General features: G+C 46.0%; 1 protein-coding gene across 2 annotated transcripts in view; it reads right to left on the bottom strand.

Moving 5' to 3' along the window:
* The window catches only part of RtcB (RtcB RNA ligase), an 83236-nt gene extending 73393 nt beyond the window's left edge, over window positions 1–9843 (bottom strand). The window contains exons 1-2 of one of the 2 annotated variants that reach the window (XM_071661874.1): window positions 9721–9843; window positions 4776–4907 (exon numbers count right to left, since the gene is read on the bottom strand). In XM_071661874.1, the coding sequence (XP_071517975.1) occupies window positions 4776–4871 (96 nt within the window). In that variant the 5' untranslated portion in view covers window positions 4872–4907; window positions 9721–9843. Of the gene's footprint in view, window positions 1–4775; window positions 4908–9352; window positions 9530–9720 lie in introns of those variants that run through there. The other variant, XM_071661872.1, reaches the window with a different exon arrangement.
* Window positions 9844–16683: the final 6840 nt, after the last annotated feature.

Raw genomic sequence — 16683 nt, forward strand, 5'->3', positions numbered from 1 at the left:
AACAAGTTCAATTAAGAATTCATCAGTTTTACTGAGTATCTCTGATTGGCAGGGTGAAAAAGTTTAGCAGATCACTTCAAAACTGCTAACACACTCATTCACCTGCTCCCGAAACACTTGCCTCTCATGATCTTTTTTCTCATGGCCAGGTGTACAAGATTTAGTAATCACCCATCTCATGTCATCCACTCTCACTTTTACCCACATCAATCCAGAATCTACTTCCTTACACTCATTCAAATACTCCCACAACCTCTGCTTCATGAGTAGTACTACTCCTTCCTTAGCTCTTGCTCTCTCACCAACACCTGACTTTACTCCTACGACATTCCATGCCATTCTTCCCCTTTATCCTTGAGGTTTGTTTCTTTCAGAGCCAAAATATCTTGGTTTCTTTCCTCAAATATACTACCTACCTCCTCATCTTGGTTACATCTCCAAACATTTAGACATCCCAGACTAAGCCTTCAAGGAGGATGAGCAGATCTTGTTTAGCTCCTTCTCCTGTTCCATCTTTTAGAAATTGAAATACAAAATGGGAGAAAGGGTTTCCAGCCCCCACTCCCCTCCTCTTTATTTGCATTCTACAACATGCAAGGAATACCGAGGAAGAATTCTTTATCCCCTGCTACAGGGATATACATCATTTGAAAGGACATTTTCCAGAAAAAAATTTGAAAAGAACATTCCAGTAAAGTAAATGAAAAGTGCTCAGTGTACCTCAAGTTGCTTACTGAACTACTTTTCCAAAAAAATATACATAGCAAGTCTGAAAGACCAATCCAAGGAACAGCTAAAAATGCTCTAAAGAAGAGATGGACAATAAAATGAGAGGGCTGGCACTGGCACTAAGACTTGAAGATCATCATTTGATCAATATCCTGACAGTAGGTGATGGTACTGCTTTGGACACTGTGTACCATCACTGACTGCTATAAACATATGAGGATGCTTGTAGAATAAAGGTCAATTGGAACTAAAAAAATCTGTTAACTTATATATAAAAAAGAGGGCTGATAAGCAAAACTAAAGATGACAGCACAAGCAAACTTATCAACTTTTACATGCATGAGATAGTACACAATGGTTGCAAAACTAAACATCAATCTACTCATGAATGACAATCATGCCACTTTCCAGATTTCACAGAACAACAAGGTTCCTGTGATCATGCTAATTCAGTCGCCTCAAAAAAATCTTAAACATAATTCAAAGGCTACTGAACATAATGGTGAAGAAGATACAGATTCTCATGAAGGCAGCAGCAATCTGTCATAAAGCAGTACTGTAAAAAAAAGATAAAGGTCAATTCATATTTGATCTTGATAGGAAATATGGAAAAAAGTTTCTAAAGTGATGTCACATTTGGTCAATCATCTGCATGGCTCGTCTTGTCTTAACACATAAGGATGAGTTCAGAACAACAGCATTTGAGATGCCATGGAAGGCAAAAAAAAAATTCTCCACTGCCATTTTAGAAAAAAGTTTGTAACCATAGAGGATACTGACTTGATTTTTGTAGAAATTAAAGATAAACTTTGTAAGAAAATAACAAAAGGACTAGTTCATAGGCCCTACACCGACACCAGAGGGAGATGATAGATTTTATGATGTTAGCAGAAATTTGTAATGAACAAGATTCTGTCATAAAAGATCTTAACATGGAATCTACCTAAATGTGCTTAATAGTGTCATAATCCAGCTAGTTAAGCAACCTATTTGCATGGAGAATATATCTTAGGACAATGAAGGAAGTCAAAACTGAGTTAAGTCCTTGACTGCTCTTTTCAGTAACATTTCCTACAGGAAATGTTCCAGATGAAGGGAAGTTTGCCAATGTAACATCGACATTCAAAAAAGGAAATAAGATACAGCCTGGAAATCATCATGCAATTACCTTAATGTCTGTAGTTTGAAAACTTACATAAACCATCATCTTGTAGATTATATTCATTTATTATATGTTGTTGCTGTCTCCCGCGTTAGCAAGGTAGCACAAGGAAACAGACGAAAGAATGGCCCAACCCACCCACATACACATGTATATACATACACGTCAACACACTCACATATACATACCTATACATCTCAACGTATACACATACATATACACACACAGACATATACATATATACACATGTACATAATTCATACTGTCTGCCCTTATTCATTCCCGTCACCACCCCACCACACATGAAATTAAAACCTCTCCCCGCATGTGTGCGAGGTAGCACCAGGAAAAGACAACAAAGGCCACATTCGTTCACACTCAGTCTCTAGCTGTCATGTATAATGCACCGAGACCACAGCTCCCTTTCCTCATCCAGGCCCCACAAATCTTTCCACAGTTTACCCCAGACGCTTCACATGTCCTGGTTCAATCCATTGACAGCACGTCAACCCTGGTATACCACATCGTTCCAATTCACTCTAATCCTTGCACGCCTTTCACCCTCCTGCATGTTCAGGCCTGATCATCAAAATCTTTTTCACTCCATCCTCTTTGTCAATCTTTCCTCACTCATTCTCTCCATGTGACCAAACCATTTCAAAACACCCTCCTCTGCTCTCTCAACCACATTCTTTTTACTACCACACATCTCTCTTACCCTTTCATTACTTACTCGATCAAACCACCTCACACCACATACTGTCCTCAAACATCTCATTTCCAGCACATCCACCCTCCTCCGCACAACTCTATCCATAGCCCATGCCTCGCAACCATACAACATTGTTGGAACCACTATTCCTTCAAACATACCCATTTTTGCTTTCCAAGATAACGTTCTCAACTTCAATATATTTTTCAAAGCTCCAGAACTTTCGCCCCCTCCCCCACCCTATGATTCACTTCCGCTTCCATGGTTCCATCTGCTGCCAAATCCACTCCCAGATACCTAAAACACTTCACTTCCTCTAGTTTTTCTCCATTCAAATTTACCTCTTAATTGACTTGTCCCTCAACCCTACTGTACCTAATAACCTTGCTTTCATTCACATTTACTCTCAGCTTTCTTCTTTCACACACTTTACCAAACTCAGTCACCAGCTTCTGCAGTTTCTCACCCAAATCAGCCACCAGCGCTGTATCATCAGCGAACAACAACTGACTCACTTCCCAAGCTCTCTCATCCACAACAGACTGCATACTTGCCCCTCTTTCTAAAACTCTTGCATTCACCTGCCTAACAACCCCCATCCATAAACAAATTAAACAACCATGGAGACATCACACACCCGTGCCACAAACCAACATTCACTGAGAACCAATCACTTTCCTCTCTTCCTACTCGTACACATGCCTTATATCCTTGATAAAAACATTTCACTGCTTCTAACAACTTGCCTCCCACACCATATATTCTTAATACCTTCCACAGAGCATCTCTATCAACTCTATCATATGCCTTCACCAGATCCATAAATGCTACACACAAATCCATTTGCTTTTCAAAGTATTTCTCACATACATTCTTCAAAGCAAACACCTGATCCACACATCCTCTAGAAATGAAGATAATAATCATCATGTAAGATCTAAATAAGTGCTCACGAGCTGGCAATATGAGGCCACTTAGTGTCCATTTAAAGCAGACCCCTAACCCTTTTCCATTTCTTTCTCCTTTTACAATTTTTTTCATTATCATGAGTGTTAGAAGGTAAGCATGTGGGTAAGAAGGATGACATCTCCTGTATTTAGAAGTCATGCCATCCTGCAGATGTCACACCACAAATATCTTATTCTTTTCCATGTTTACCTCCTTGTGTCAGATGTCTTTTTAGAAATGTTCAAGTCTCTGATGGAAATTTTATGGTTATGCCATGATACTTTCTGAAGAATTCAGACTCTCAGGAATGCAGCTGAAGCCAAATGGTTAGGAAGACAAACTGTCTGCATTTAAATATACAGATGGGAAATATGTTCCAAACTATTCACAACACATATCACACATACAAAAAAAAATATATATATATATTTCTAGAGTTTGGTAACCATAACTGAAGAAGCATATAGAAGTAACAGGGAAAGCCAAAAGGAGAGCAACTTGGTGGCCTCATTAAGAAGAGTGACTTACAGTGGGAGGTTCGAGACCATAAGTAATTTGTCCATTGTGGGAGAGAGATGATTAATGAGTGACTTGATCACAACCTTGAAGTTTCAAAGCCAGTATGATATGACAGCACACAGTTCTTCAGGAAATGCAGAGATAGAGCAATCAGAAGCCATAACAAGATACTTGTTAAGAAAGATATGAGGTGTTTTGTATAGAAGAACTGGTTGAATGGAATAAACTGAGATGATATTTTGGATGATGACTATGCGAAGTTTTAAAACCAGTGTGATGGTAAAGAAAGCTTGAGACACGGCCCCACAAGTGTGAAACTCCTTGAACATACTATGCAAACAAGTGATAACTACAAGTAGCAGTAACCGATAAAGTGACCAGAATGCATGTCAGCAAGAAACATTTTGAAAAAATAAACATATATGGAGCTGAATCAACCAATTATGTATGATGTACATGCATTCAGTAAGCATGTTCAAAGTAAACAATATATGCATCTGAATGTACATAGGTAAGTTTATAGACTCTTATCACTGAGTAGAAGGGTAGGTAAAAAGAATTTTCTTTTGGTTGTACTAAAGCCTCACCATCAAAAACATGTTCTGAACAGCCATGATCAAAGCTTATGATTCTTGAACCCAAGTTAGCATTAAATTTTCATGCATTAAAAGCCAATTGTTATGCAACTGTGATAATCATACTTACATTCATATTTGGTTGGAAACCTTTCTTGATTCGCCAACAGCTGGGACTCAGCCGTTCAAGGTATTTTAGCTCTTCGTTGTACTGTCGCACAACCATTTTCACTTGTGGTAGGTGTTGTGGTAGGTATAAAAACTGAAAAAGATATATTGCTTTGAAATCACATATACCAGATGGTAAAGTCATTTGGTACAATGTTCACAAGCCAAGATCATAGTTATAAGGGTGATCATTCTTCATGCTGGTAGTTTAGAGTATAATCATGTCATAAAGGGTAGCATATTTCATGCCTGACAGTACTAAAAGTGCCTTGCCATAAATCTTCATCAATAAAAAGAATATATCAAAAACATAATGCAAGATCAGACCCACATTCCCTCACATATTTGGGAACAAGAATTTAGAACTGTCAAACCATATCTGATACTTTTAATGCCAAGATTCTTGGATCACAAACTATATTACTAATCCAAAAATGGCTATTGCAAACATAATATACACCAATGGGCCACAAAATAAGGGGAACATAGAGGAAATGATGTAGTACAAGCTAACTTCTTGGAATTATTTGATATACATTTAATGTAAGACCCACAATCAATAAAGAGAAGTGTGCTATGAGCCTCAAACCCTATGAGACAAAAAGCAGTATAAATTCCCTCTGTCAACAGGATACTCCTTCCACACATTCTTCAACGCTCCCAGAGACTTTGCCCCCTCCCCCATCCTGTGACTCTCTTCCACTTCCATCCACTGCCAAATCAACTCCCAAATATCTAAAACACTTCACTTCCTCCTGTTTTTCTCAATTCAAACTTACCTCCCAATTAACTTGTCCCTCAACCCTACTGAACCTAATAACCTTGCTCTTATTCACATTTACTCTCAACTTTCTTCTTTCGCACACTTAACTCAGTCACCAACTTCTGCAGTTTCTCACACGAATCAGCCACCAGCGCTGTATCATCAGCGAACAACTGACTCACTTCCCAAGCCCTCTCATCCACAACAGACTGAATACTTGCCCTTCTCTCCAAACCTCTTGCATATACCTCCCAAACAATCCCATCCATAAATAAATCAAACAACCATGGAGACAACACGCACCCCTACCGCAAACTGACATTCACTGGGAACCAATCACTTTCCTCTCTTGCTACTCATACACATGCCTTACATCCTCGAAAAAACTTTTCACTGCTTCTAGCTATTTCGTGTGTGGCAGGGTGGTGATGGAAAATGGATGAACGCAGCAAGTATGGATATGTACATGTGTATATATGTACAGGTCTGTGTACGTATATGTACATACAAGTTGAAATCTATATGTATATATATGTGTGTGTGTGGGCATTTATGCATGTTGTGTATGTGGGTGGGTTGGGCCATTCCTCGTCTGTTTCCTTGCGCTACCTCACAAGGTAGCATCAAGAATAGAAGACTGAGCCTTAAAGTGAATATCCTTACTTGGCCCTTTTCTTTGTTCCTTCTTTTGGAAAATTGAAAATGTGAAGGGAGAATTTCCACTCCCAATGCTCCCTCCTCTTTCAGTTGCATTCTACAACATGTAGGAAATACATGGGAAGTATTCTTTCTTCCCTGTTATATCATCCTTGGGGATTGGGGAGAAAGAACACTGCTCATGTATCCTCTGCATGTCACAGGTGACTATAAGGGTGGGGGGGCATCATGCATTAGCTGCAAATGTGGCAAAAATCTATCAACAAAGAAAAATCTGGAAAATTTTATTCTATTGTACTAGAAAAAAGGCAAAGGTGTTAAGGGTCACAAACATCAGGGAAGTGTGGAGAAAATGTGAAACTAAGTGAAATTCTTGCAAAAAACAATACAAAAGAATTTCAGAAAACCTTATCTAACCTAGCCTAGCAGCCAAATGTTATCTTATTATTCAATAGTCAAAGCAAATAACACTACACACATCCATTATGAAACATCATGCCAGCTGCTGGTGAATGTCAACTGATGACAGACCAACCAGCTGTTCATGAGACTGTCGAACCTTCCCACTACCTACCATTCCATGCACTTCTTAACTGATAATCACATTAAATGTGCTGTTTTTATACCATAAATCTCAATTGCTGGGAAGTTTAAATGAGGTTTTACACATGGTATGTTGACTTCTAAGTGTTTAACTTATTTCACAATAAATCAAAACCTACATTTTCCTTGATATTCATAACCCTCACCACTGTCATATGTGATATCCGAGAAATGTATCGCTCCAAACCAGGGTCCTTAGCTTTTCTTCTCCACTTTAAACATTGCAGTCACGAAACAAAATTACTCAATGTCCAAAGATGGTTTCGATGCATAGCTAAACTGGTATCTTACCCATAACTTACTACCTTTCCATTTTACATTATTTGCATCAATGAAATGGTTGAGATCTTATAAAGTACAGCTAGGATTTTCTTCCAAAGGCATCTAAGCTTAAGTCTAGGTCTGATTAGGTCGTACATTTAATTGGCACTACGTAAAAACTGGAACATAGCCTCACAGTAACCCTTTTGTAACAGTCGAACAACATGGATCCAAAATGCTGCTTTAATCTACATAGACTTGTGATTCAAGGGATGACGTTTGGTCTGTAGGGCTTACATGACCTTCCCTGATACAACAAAACCCTAAAATATGATGAAATGTATCAAAATAAGCTGAAATATATTTCATTGTGCCCTCATATCCAAAGGTAATGCTATATACTACCCAGTACGTAACCTACCCCAATACATATTGATAACCCTCGGCTAATGTCACTTGCTCTGAGGAACAGCATCAACAATAGGTGACTCCAAAGTCCAAGCTGTACTATGGGCCAGAGCCAATACTAGGCTGGGTCAGGTATCGGTTGAAAGGTTCATCCTTGATCTTTCTGAACCATCGCTCCTGCATAATGATGAACACTACAGACTATGGCCTCCATAATGACCAACACTACAAACTGTCGCCGCCATAATGACCAACACTACAAACTGTCGCCTCCACAATGACCAACACTACAAACTGTCGCCTCCATAATGACCAACATTACAAACTGTTGCCTCCATAATGACCAACACTACAAACTGTCGCCTCCATAATGACCAACACTACAAACTGTCGCCTCCATAATGACCAACACTACAAACTGTCGCCTCCGTAATGACCAACACTACAAATTGTCGCCTCCATAATGACCAACACTACAAACTGTCGCCTCCATAATGACCAACACTACAAACTGTCACCTCCATAATGACCAACACTACAAACTGTCGCCTCCATAATGACCAACACTACAAACTGTTGCCTCCATAATGACCAACACTACAAACTGTTGCCTCCGTACTGACCAACACTACAAACTGTCGCCTCCATAATGACTAACACTACAAACTGTTGCCTCCGTACTGACCAACACTACAAACTGTCACCTCTGTAATGACCAACACTACAAATTGTCGCCTCCATAATGACCAACACTACAAACTGTCGCCTCCATAATGACCAACACTACAACCTGTCGCCTCCATAATGACCAACACTACAGACCATCTCCTCCAAAATGATCAATAATACAGACCATCTCCTCCAAAATGACCAACACTACAGACCATCTCCTCCAAAATGATCAATAATACAGACCATCTCCTCCATAATGACCCAACACTACAGACCATCTCCAAAATGACCAACACTACAGGCCATCTCCTCCAAAATGATCAATAATACAGACCATCTCCTCCATAATGACCAACACTACAGACCATCTCCTCCAAAATGATCAATAATACAGACCATCTCCTCCATAATGACCAACACTACAGACCATCTCCTCCAAAATGATCAATAATACAGACCATCTCCTCCATAATGACCAACACTACAGACCATCTCCTCCAAAATGATCAGTAATACAGACCATCTCCTCCATAATGACCAGTAATATTGACCATCTCCTCCAAAATGATCAACACTACAGACCATCTCCTCCTTAATGACCAACACTACAGACCATCTCCTCCAAAATGATCAATAATACAGACCGTCTCCTCCATAATGACCAGTAATACAGACCATCTCCTCCAAAATGATCAATAATACACACCATCTTCTCCAAAATTATCAAAAATACAGACCATCTCCTTCACAGTGACCAGTAATACTGACCTTGGACAAATTACAGTTGTAATATTGCACAATGGAGGATCAGAACTGAAGCAAAACTTTCCTATATTGTACTGAACATGACGTCAGCTCCCAACCCCCCCCCCCTCCTCAAGCAGCTAAGGTCAACCACTGTGGTCAGTCAGACGACCCCACAACTGCCACCACCACTGGGGTCAGTCAGATGACCCCACAACTGCCACCACCACTGTGGTCAGTCAGACGACCCCACAACTGCCACCACCACTGTGGTCAGTCAGACAACCCCACAACTGTCACCACCACTGTGGTCAGTCAGACGACCCCACTACTGTCACCACCACTGGGGTCAGTCAGACGACCTTAATAACTACCATGAACCACACACACACACGACCAGGACGACCACCACGCACTCAGCCACTGCTCACCTGGTCGGGGTCTGGTCGAGTCTGGTCTGCTAATGTCAGAGGTTCAGTCAGATGCGGGCGGCAGGAGCAGGCGTGGGGTGTGTGGAGCTGGGGGAGGAGGTCGACCAGACTGTGGGTGAGTCACGACCAAACACCTCAACTCAGACCCCGACCAGCCAATATGTCTACCTTCACTCCTCCTCATCCACCAATGTATATTGACCCAATGTATATGACAACGAGACCAAACTGATGGGTCAATATCCACCATTATTTCCTCAGTTACACCTGAAACTCTGGTTAAGTTCCAGACACATCCATTCACCAGTTTAGACCAGAAAACTAAGTTCCATTTTTGAATATGTACAATACACATGGTCAATATTTACCTAACTACATAACTTCACAGCTTGGTAATAACTCGTTACTTTGTATAACTTGCTTTCAAACTACACATCAGGGAAGAACTGAGGCGCTACACCTGATGCAGCAGGAACGAGTCTCGTGGTGCTTCTGCAGGAGAGGTGAGGTCTTGTCTGGTCTCGTGGTGCTGCTGTAGGCGAGGTGAGGTCTTGTCTGGTCTCGTGGTGCTTCTGCAGGAGAGGTGAGGTCTTGTCTGCTCTCGTGGTGCTTCTGCAGGAGAGGTGAGGTCTTGTCTGCTCTCGTGGTGCTGCTGTAGGAGAGGTGAGGTCTTGTCTGGTCTCGTGGTGCTGCTGCAGGAGAGGTGAGGTGTTGCCTGGTCTCGTGGTGCTGCTGTAGGAGAGGTGAGGTCTTGTCTGGTCTCGTGGTGCTGCTGTAGGAGAGGTGAGGTCTTGTCTGCTCTCGTGGTGCTTCTGCAGGAGAGGTGAGGTCTTGTCTGCTCTCGTGGTGCTTCTGCAGGAGAGGTGAGGTCTTGTCTGCTCTCGTGGTGCTGCTGTAGGAGAGGTGAGGTCTTGTCTGGTCTCGTGGTGCTGCTGCAGGAGAGGTGAGGTGTTGCCTGGTCTCGTGGTGCTGCTGTAGGAGAGGTGAGGTCTTGTCTGGTCTCGTGGTGCTTCTGTAGGAGAGGTGAGGTGTTGCCTGGTCTCGTGGTGCTGCTGTAGGAGAGGTGAGGTCTTGTCTGGTCTCGTGGTGCTTCTGCAGGAGAGGTGAGGTGTTGCCTGGTCTCGTGGTGCTTCTGCAGGAGAGGTGAGGTGTTGCCTGGTCTCGTGGTGCTGCTGCAGGAGAGGTGAGGTGTTGCCTGGTCTCGTGGTGCTGCTGCAGGAGAGGTGAGGTGTTGCCTGGTCTCGTGGTGCTGCTGTAGGAGAGGTGAGGTCTTGTCTGGTCTCGTGGTGCTGCTGCAGGAGAGGTGAGGTGTTGCCTGGTCTCGTGGTGCTGCTGTAGGAGAGGTGAGGTGTTGCCTGGTCTCGTGGTGCTGCTGCAGGAGAGGTGAGGTGTTGCCTGGTCTCGTGGTGCTGCTGCAGGAGAGGTGAGGTGTTGCCTGGTCTCGTGGTGCTGCTGTAGGAGAGGTGAGGTCTTGTCTGGTCTCGTGGTGCTTCTGCAGGAGAGGTGAGGTGTTGCCTGGTCTCGTGGTGCTGCTGTAGGAGAGGTGAGGTCTTGTCTGGTCTCGTGGTGCTGCTGCAGGAGAGGTGAGGTGTTGCCTGGTCTCGTGGTGTCTGGTCTCGTGGTGCTTCTGCAGGAGAGGTGAGGTGTTGCCTGGTCTCGTGGTGCTGCTGTAGGAGAGGTGAGGTCTTGTCTGGTCTCGTGGTGCTTCTGCAGGAGAGGTGAGGTCTTGTTGCTCTCGTGGTGCTGCTGTAGGAGAGGTGAGGTGTTGCCTGGTCTCGTGGTGCTGCTGTAGGAGAGGTGAGGTCTTGTCTGCTCTCGTGGTGCTGCTGTAGGAGAGGTGAGGTGTTGCCTGGTCTCGTGGTGCTGCTGCAGGAGAGGTGAGGTCTTGTCTGGTCTCGTGGTGCTTCTGCAGGAGAGGTGAGTTCTTGTCTGCTCTCGTGGTGCTGCTGTAGGAGAGGTGAGGTGTTGCCTGGTCTCGTGGTGCTGCTGTAGGAGAGGTGAGGTGTTGCCTGATATCGTGGTGCTGCTGTAGGAGAGGTGAGGTGTTGCCTGGTCTCGTGGTGCTGCTGTAGGAGAGGTGAGGTGTTGCCTGGTCTCGTGGTGCTGCTGCAGGAGAGGTGAGTTGTTGCCTGGTCTCGTGGTGCTGCTGTAGGAGAGGTGAGGTGTTGCCTGGTCTCGTGGTGCTGCTGTAGGAGAGGTGAGGTGTTGCCTGATCTCGTGGTGCTGCTACAGGAGAGGTGAGGTGTTGCCTGGTCTCGTGGTGCTGCTGTAGGAGAGGTGAGTTCTTGTCTGCTCTCGTGGTGCTGCTGTAGGAGAGGTGAGTTGTTGCCTGGTCTCGTGGTGCTGCTGTAGGAGAGGTGAGTTGTTGCCTGGTCTCGTGGTGCTGCTGTAGGAGAGGTGAGGTGTTGCCTGGTCTCGTGGTGCTGCTGTAGGAGAGGTGAGGTGTTGCCTGATCTCGTGGTGCTGCTGTAGGAGAGGTGAGGTGTTGCCTTGTCTCATGGTGCTGCTGTAGGAGAGGTGAGGTGTTGCCTGGTCTCGTGGTGCTGCAGGAGAGGTGAGGTGTTGCCTGGTCTCGTGGTGCTGTAGGAGAGGTGAGGTGTTGCCTGGTCTCGTGGTGTTGCTGTAGGAGAGGTGAGGTGTTGCCTGGTCTCGTGGTGCTGCTGCAGGAGAGGTGAGGTCTTGTCTGGTCTCGTGGTGCTTCTGCAGGAGAGGTGAGTTCTTGTCTGCTCTCGTGGTGCTGCTGTAGGAGAGGTGAGTTGTTGCCTGATCTCGTGGTGCTGCTGTAGGAGAGGTGAGGTGTTGCCTGGTCTCATGGTGCTGCTGTAGGAGAGGTGAGGTGTTGCCTGGTCTCGTGGTGCTGCTGTAGGAGAGGTGAGGTGTTGCCTGGTCTCGTGGTGCTGCAGGAGAGGTGAGGTGTTGCCTGGTCTCGTGGTGCTGTAGGAGAGGTGAGGTGTTGCCTGGTCTCGTGGTGTTGCTGTAGGAGGGCTACGTTGAGTGCTGAGGTGTTCCTTTGTACATGCAGTGATACAAGTTTACGTTTGGCTCCGTAAAGGGCAATATTGGGTAACTCTGATGTCCTCGGCATTTACTCACAAGCCTATACCCCTGATATTGTGGGTGACCTGGTGCTGTGTGCAACACGTACCCCTGATGTTGTGGGTGACCTGGTGCTGTGTGCAACACGTACCCCTGATGTTGTGGGTGACCTGGTGCTGTGTGCAACACGTACCCCTGATGTTGTGGGTGACCTGGTGCTGTGTGCAACACGTACCCCTGATATTGTGGGTGACCTGGTGCTGTGTGCAACACGTACCCCTGATGTTGTGGGTGACCTGGTGCTGTGTGTAACACGTACCCCTGATATTGTGGGTGACCTGGTACTGTGTGCACCACGTACCCCTGATGTTGTGGGTGACCAGGTGCTGTGTGTAACACGTACCCCTGATATTGTGGATGATCTGGTACTGTGTGCAACACGTACCCCTGATATTGTAGGTGACCTGGTACTGTGTGTAACACGTACCCCTGATGTTGTGGGTGACCAGGTGCTGTGTGTAACACGTACCCCTGATGTTGTGTGTGACCTGGTACTGTGTGCACCACGTACCCCTGATGTTGTGGGTGACCTGGTGCTGTGTGCAACACGTTTCCTTGATATTGTGGGTGACCTGGTGCTGTGTGTAACACGTACCCCTGATATTGTGGGTGACCTGGTACTGTGTGCACCACGTACCCTTATATTGTGGGTGACCTGGTACTGTGTGTAACACGTACCCCTGATGTTGTGGGTGATCTGGTGCTGTGTGCAACATGTACCCCTGATATTGTGGGTGACCTGGTGCTGTGTGCAACACGTACCCCTGATGTTGTGGGTGACCAGGTGCTGTGTGCAACACATACCCCTGATGTTGTGGGTGACATGGTGCTGTGTGTAACACGTACCCCTGATATTGTGGGTGACCTGGTGCTGTGTGTAACACGTACCCCTGATATTGTGGGTGACCTGGTACTGTGTGCACCACGTACCCCTGATGTTGTGGGTGACCTAGTGCTGTGTGTAACACGTACCCCTGATGTTGTGGGTGACCTGGTGCTGTGTGTAACAAGTACCACTGATATTGTGGGTGACCTGGTGCTGTGTGTAACAAGTACCACTGATACTGTGGGTAACCTGGTGCTGTGTGTAACAAGTACCACTGATATTGTGGGTGACCTGGTGCTGTGTGTAACAAGTACCACTGATACTGTGGGTGACCTGGTGCTGTGTGAAACACTTACCCCAGATGTTGTGGGTGACCTTGGTACAGTGTGTAACACGTACCCCTGATGTAGGTGACCTGGTGCTGTGTGCAACACGCACCCCAGATGTTGTGGGTGACCTGGTGCTGTGTGCGACACGTACCCCAGATGTTGTGGGTGACCTGGTGCTGTGTGCAACACGTACCCCAGATGTTGTGCGTGACCTGGTGCTGTGCGCAACACGCTCCCCTGATGTTGTGGGTGACCTGGAGCTGTGTGTAACAAGTACCCTTGATATTGTGGGTGACCTGGTGCTGTGTGCAACATGTACTCCTGATGTTGTGGGTGACCTGGTGCTGTGTGTAACAAGTACCACTGATATTGTGGGTGACCTGGTGCTGTGTGTAACACGTACCACTGATACCGTTGGTGACCTGGTGCTGTGTGCAACACGTACCCCAGATGTTGTGGTTAACCCTAGTACTGTGTGTAACACGTATCCCTGATATTGTGGGTGACCTGTTGCTGTGTGTAACAATTACCCCTGTTGTTGTGGGCGACCTGGTATTGTGTGTAACACGTACCCCTGATATTGTGGGTGACCTGGTGCTGTGTGTAACAAGTACCACTGATATTGTGGGTGACCTGGTGCTGTGTGTAACACGTACCCAAGATGTGCGTGACCTGGTGCTGTGTAACACATACCCCTGACATTGTGGGTGAACTGGTGCTGTGTGTAATACGTACCCCAGATGTTGTGGGTGACCTGGTGTGTGTAACACGTACCCCTGATATTGTGGGTGACCTGGTGCTGTATGTAACACGTACCCCAGATGTTGTGGGTGACCTGGTGCTGTGTGTAACACGTACCTCATATTGTGGGTGACCTGGTGCTGTGTGCAACAAGTACCCCTGATATTGTGGGTGACCTGGTGCTGTGTGTAACAAGTACCCCTGATATTGTGGGTGACCTGGGGCTGTCTGCAACAAGTACCCTGATATTGTGGGTGACCTGGTGCTGTGTGTAACACGTACCCCTGATATTGTGGGTGACCTGGTGTTGTGTGTAACACGTACCCCTCTTGTAGGTGACCTGGTACTGTGTGTAACATGTACCCCTGATATTGTGGGTGACCTGGTGCTGTGTGTAACAAGTACCACTGATATTGTGGGTGAACTGGTGCTGTGTGTAACACGTACCCCAGATTTTGTGGGTGACCTGGTGCTGTGTGTAACACGTACCCCTGATATTTTGGGTGACCTGGTGCTGTGTGTAACACGTACCCCAGATGTTGTGGGTGACCTGGTGTTGTGTGTAACACGTACCCGGATATTGTGGGTGACCTGGTGCTGTATGTAACACGTACCCCAGATGTTGTGGGTGACCTGGTGCTGTGTGTAACACGTAAGTCTGATATTGTGGGTGACCTGGTGCTGTGTGCAACAAGTACCCCTGATGTTGTGGGTGACCTGGTGCTGTGTGTAACAAGTACCACTGATATTTTGGGTGACCTGGGGCTGTGTGCAACAATTAACCCTGATGTTGCGGGTGACCTGGAGTTGTGTGTAATACGTACCCCTGAATTGTGGGTGACCTGGTGCTGAGTGTAACAAGCACCCCAGATGTTGTGGGTGACCTGGTGCTGTGTGTAACACGTAACCCTGATATTGTGGGTGACCTGGTGCTGTGTGTAACACGTACCCCAGATGATGTGGGTGACCTGGTGCTGTTTGTAACAAGTACCCCTGATGTGGGTGACCTGTTGCTGAGTGCAACAAGTACCCCTGATATTGTGGATAACCTGGGGCTGTGTGCAACAAGTATCCCTGATATTGTGGGTGACCTGTTGTTGTGTGTAACACGTACCCCAGATGTTGTGGGTGACCTGGTGCTGTGTGCAACAGTTACCCCTGATATTGTTGGTGACCTGTTGTTGTGTGTAACACGTACCCCAGATGTTGTGGGTGACCTGGTGCTGTGTAACACGTACCCCTGATATTGTGGGTAACCTGGTGTTGTGTGTAACACGTACCCCAGATGTTGTGGGTGACCTGGTGCTTTGTGTAATATGTACCCCAGATGTTGTGGGTGACCTGGTGCTGTGTGTAACACGTAACCCTGATATTGTGGGTGACCTGGTGTTGTGTGTAACACGTACCCCAGATGATATGGGTGACCTAGTGCTGTGTGTAACAAGTACCCCTGATGTGGGTGACCTGGTGCTGTGTGTAACAAGTACCCCTGATGTGGGTGACCTGGTGCTGAGTGCAACAAGTACCCCTGATATTGTGGATAACCTGGGGCTGTGTGCAACAAGTATCCCTGATGTTGTGGGTGACCTGGTGCTGCGTGTAACACGTACCCCTGATGTGGGTGACCTGGTACTGTGCAACAAGTATCCCAGATGTTGTGGGTGACCTGGTGCTGTGTGTAACACGTACCCCTGATGTTGTGGGTGAACTGGTGCTGTGTGCAACAACTACCCCTGATGTTATGGGTGACCTGGTGCTGTGTGTAACACGTACCCCTGATAATGTGGGTGACCTGGTGCTGTGTGCAGCACATACCCCTGATGGTGTGGGTGACCTGGTGCTGTGTCTAACACATACCCCTGATGTTGTGGGTGACCTGGTAGTGTGTGTAACACGTACCTCAGATGTTCTGAGTGACCTAGTGGTGTGTGTAACACGTACCCCTGATGTTGTGGGTGACCTGGTGCTGTGTGTAACACGTACCCCAGATGTTGTGGGTGACCTGGTGCTGTGTGCAACACGTACCCCAGATGTGGGTGACCTGGTAGTGTGTGCAACACGTACCCCAGATGTTGTGGGTAACCTGGTGTTGTGTGTAACACGTACCCCTGATGTTGTGGGTGACCTGGTGTTGTGTGTAACACGTACCCCTGATGTTGTGGGTGACCTGGTGCTGTGTGTAACATGTACCCCAGATGTTGTATGTGACCTGGTGCTGTGTGCAACAAGTACCCCTGATGTTGTGGGTGACCTGGTGCTGTGTGTAACACGTACCCCAGATGTTAGGGATTACCTGGTGATGTTTGCAACACGTAACCAAGATGTTATGGGTGACCTGG

This window comes from Panulirus ornatus, chromosome 5 (assembly GCF_036320965.1).
Source record: "Panulirus ornatus isolate Po-2019 chromosome 5, ASM3632096v1, whole genome shotgun sequence".
NCBI lineage: Eukaryota > Metazoa > Arthropoda > Malacostraca > Decapoda > Palinuridae > Panulirus > Panulirus ornatus.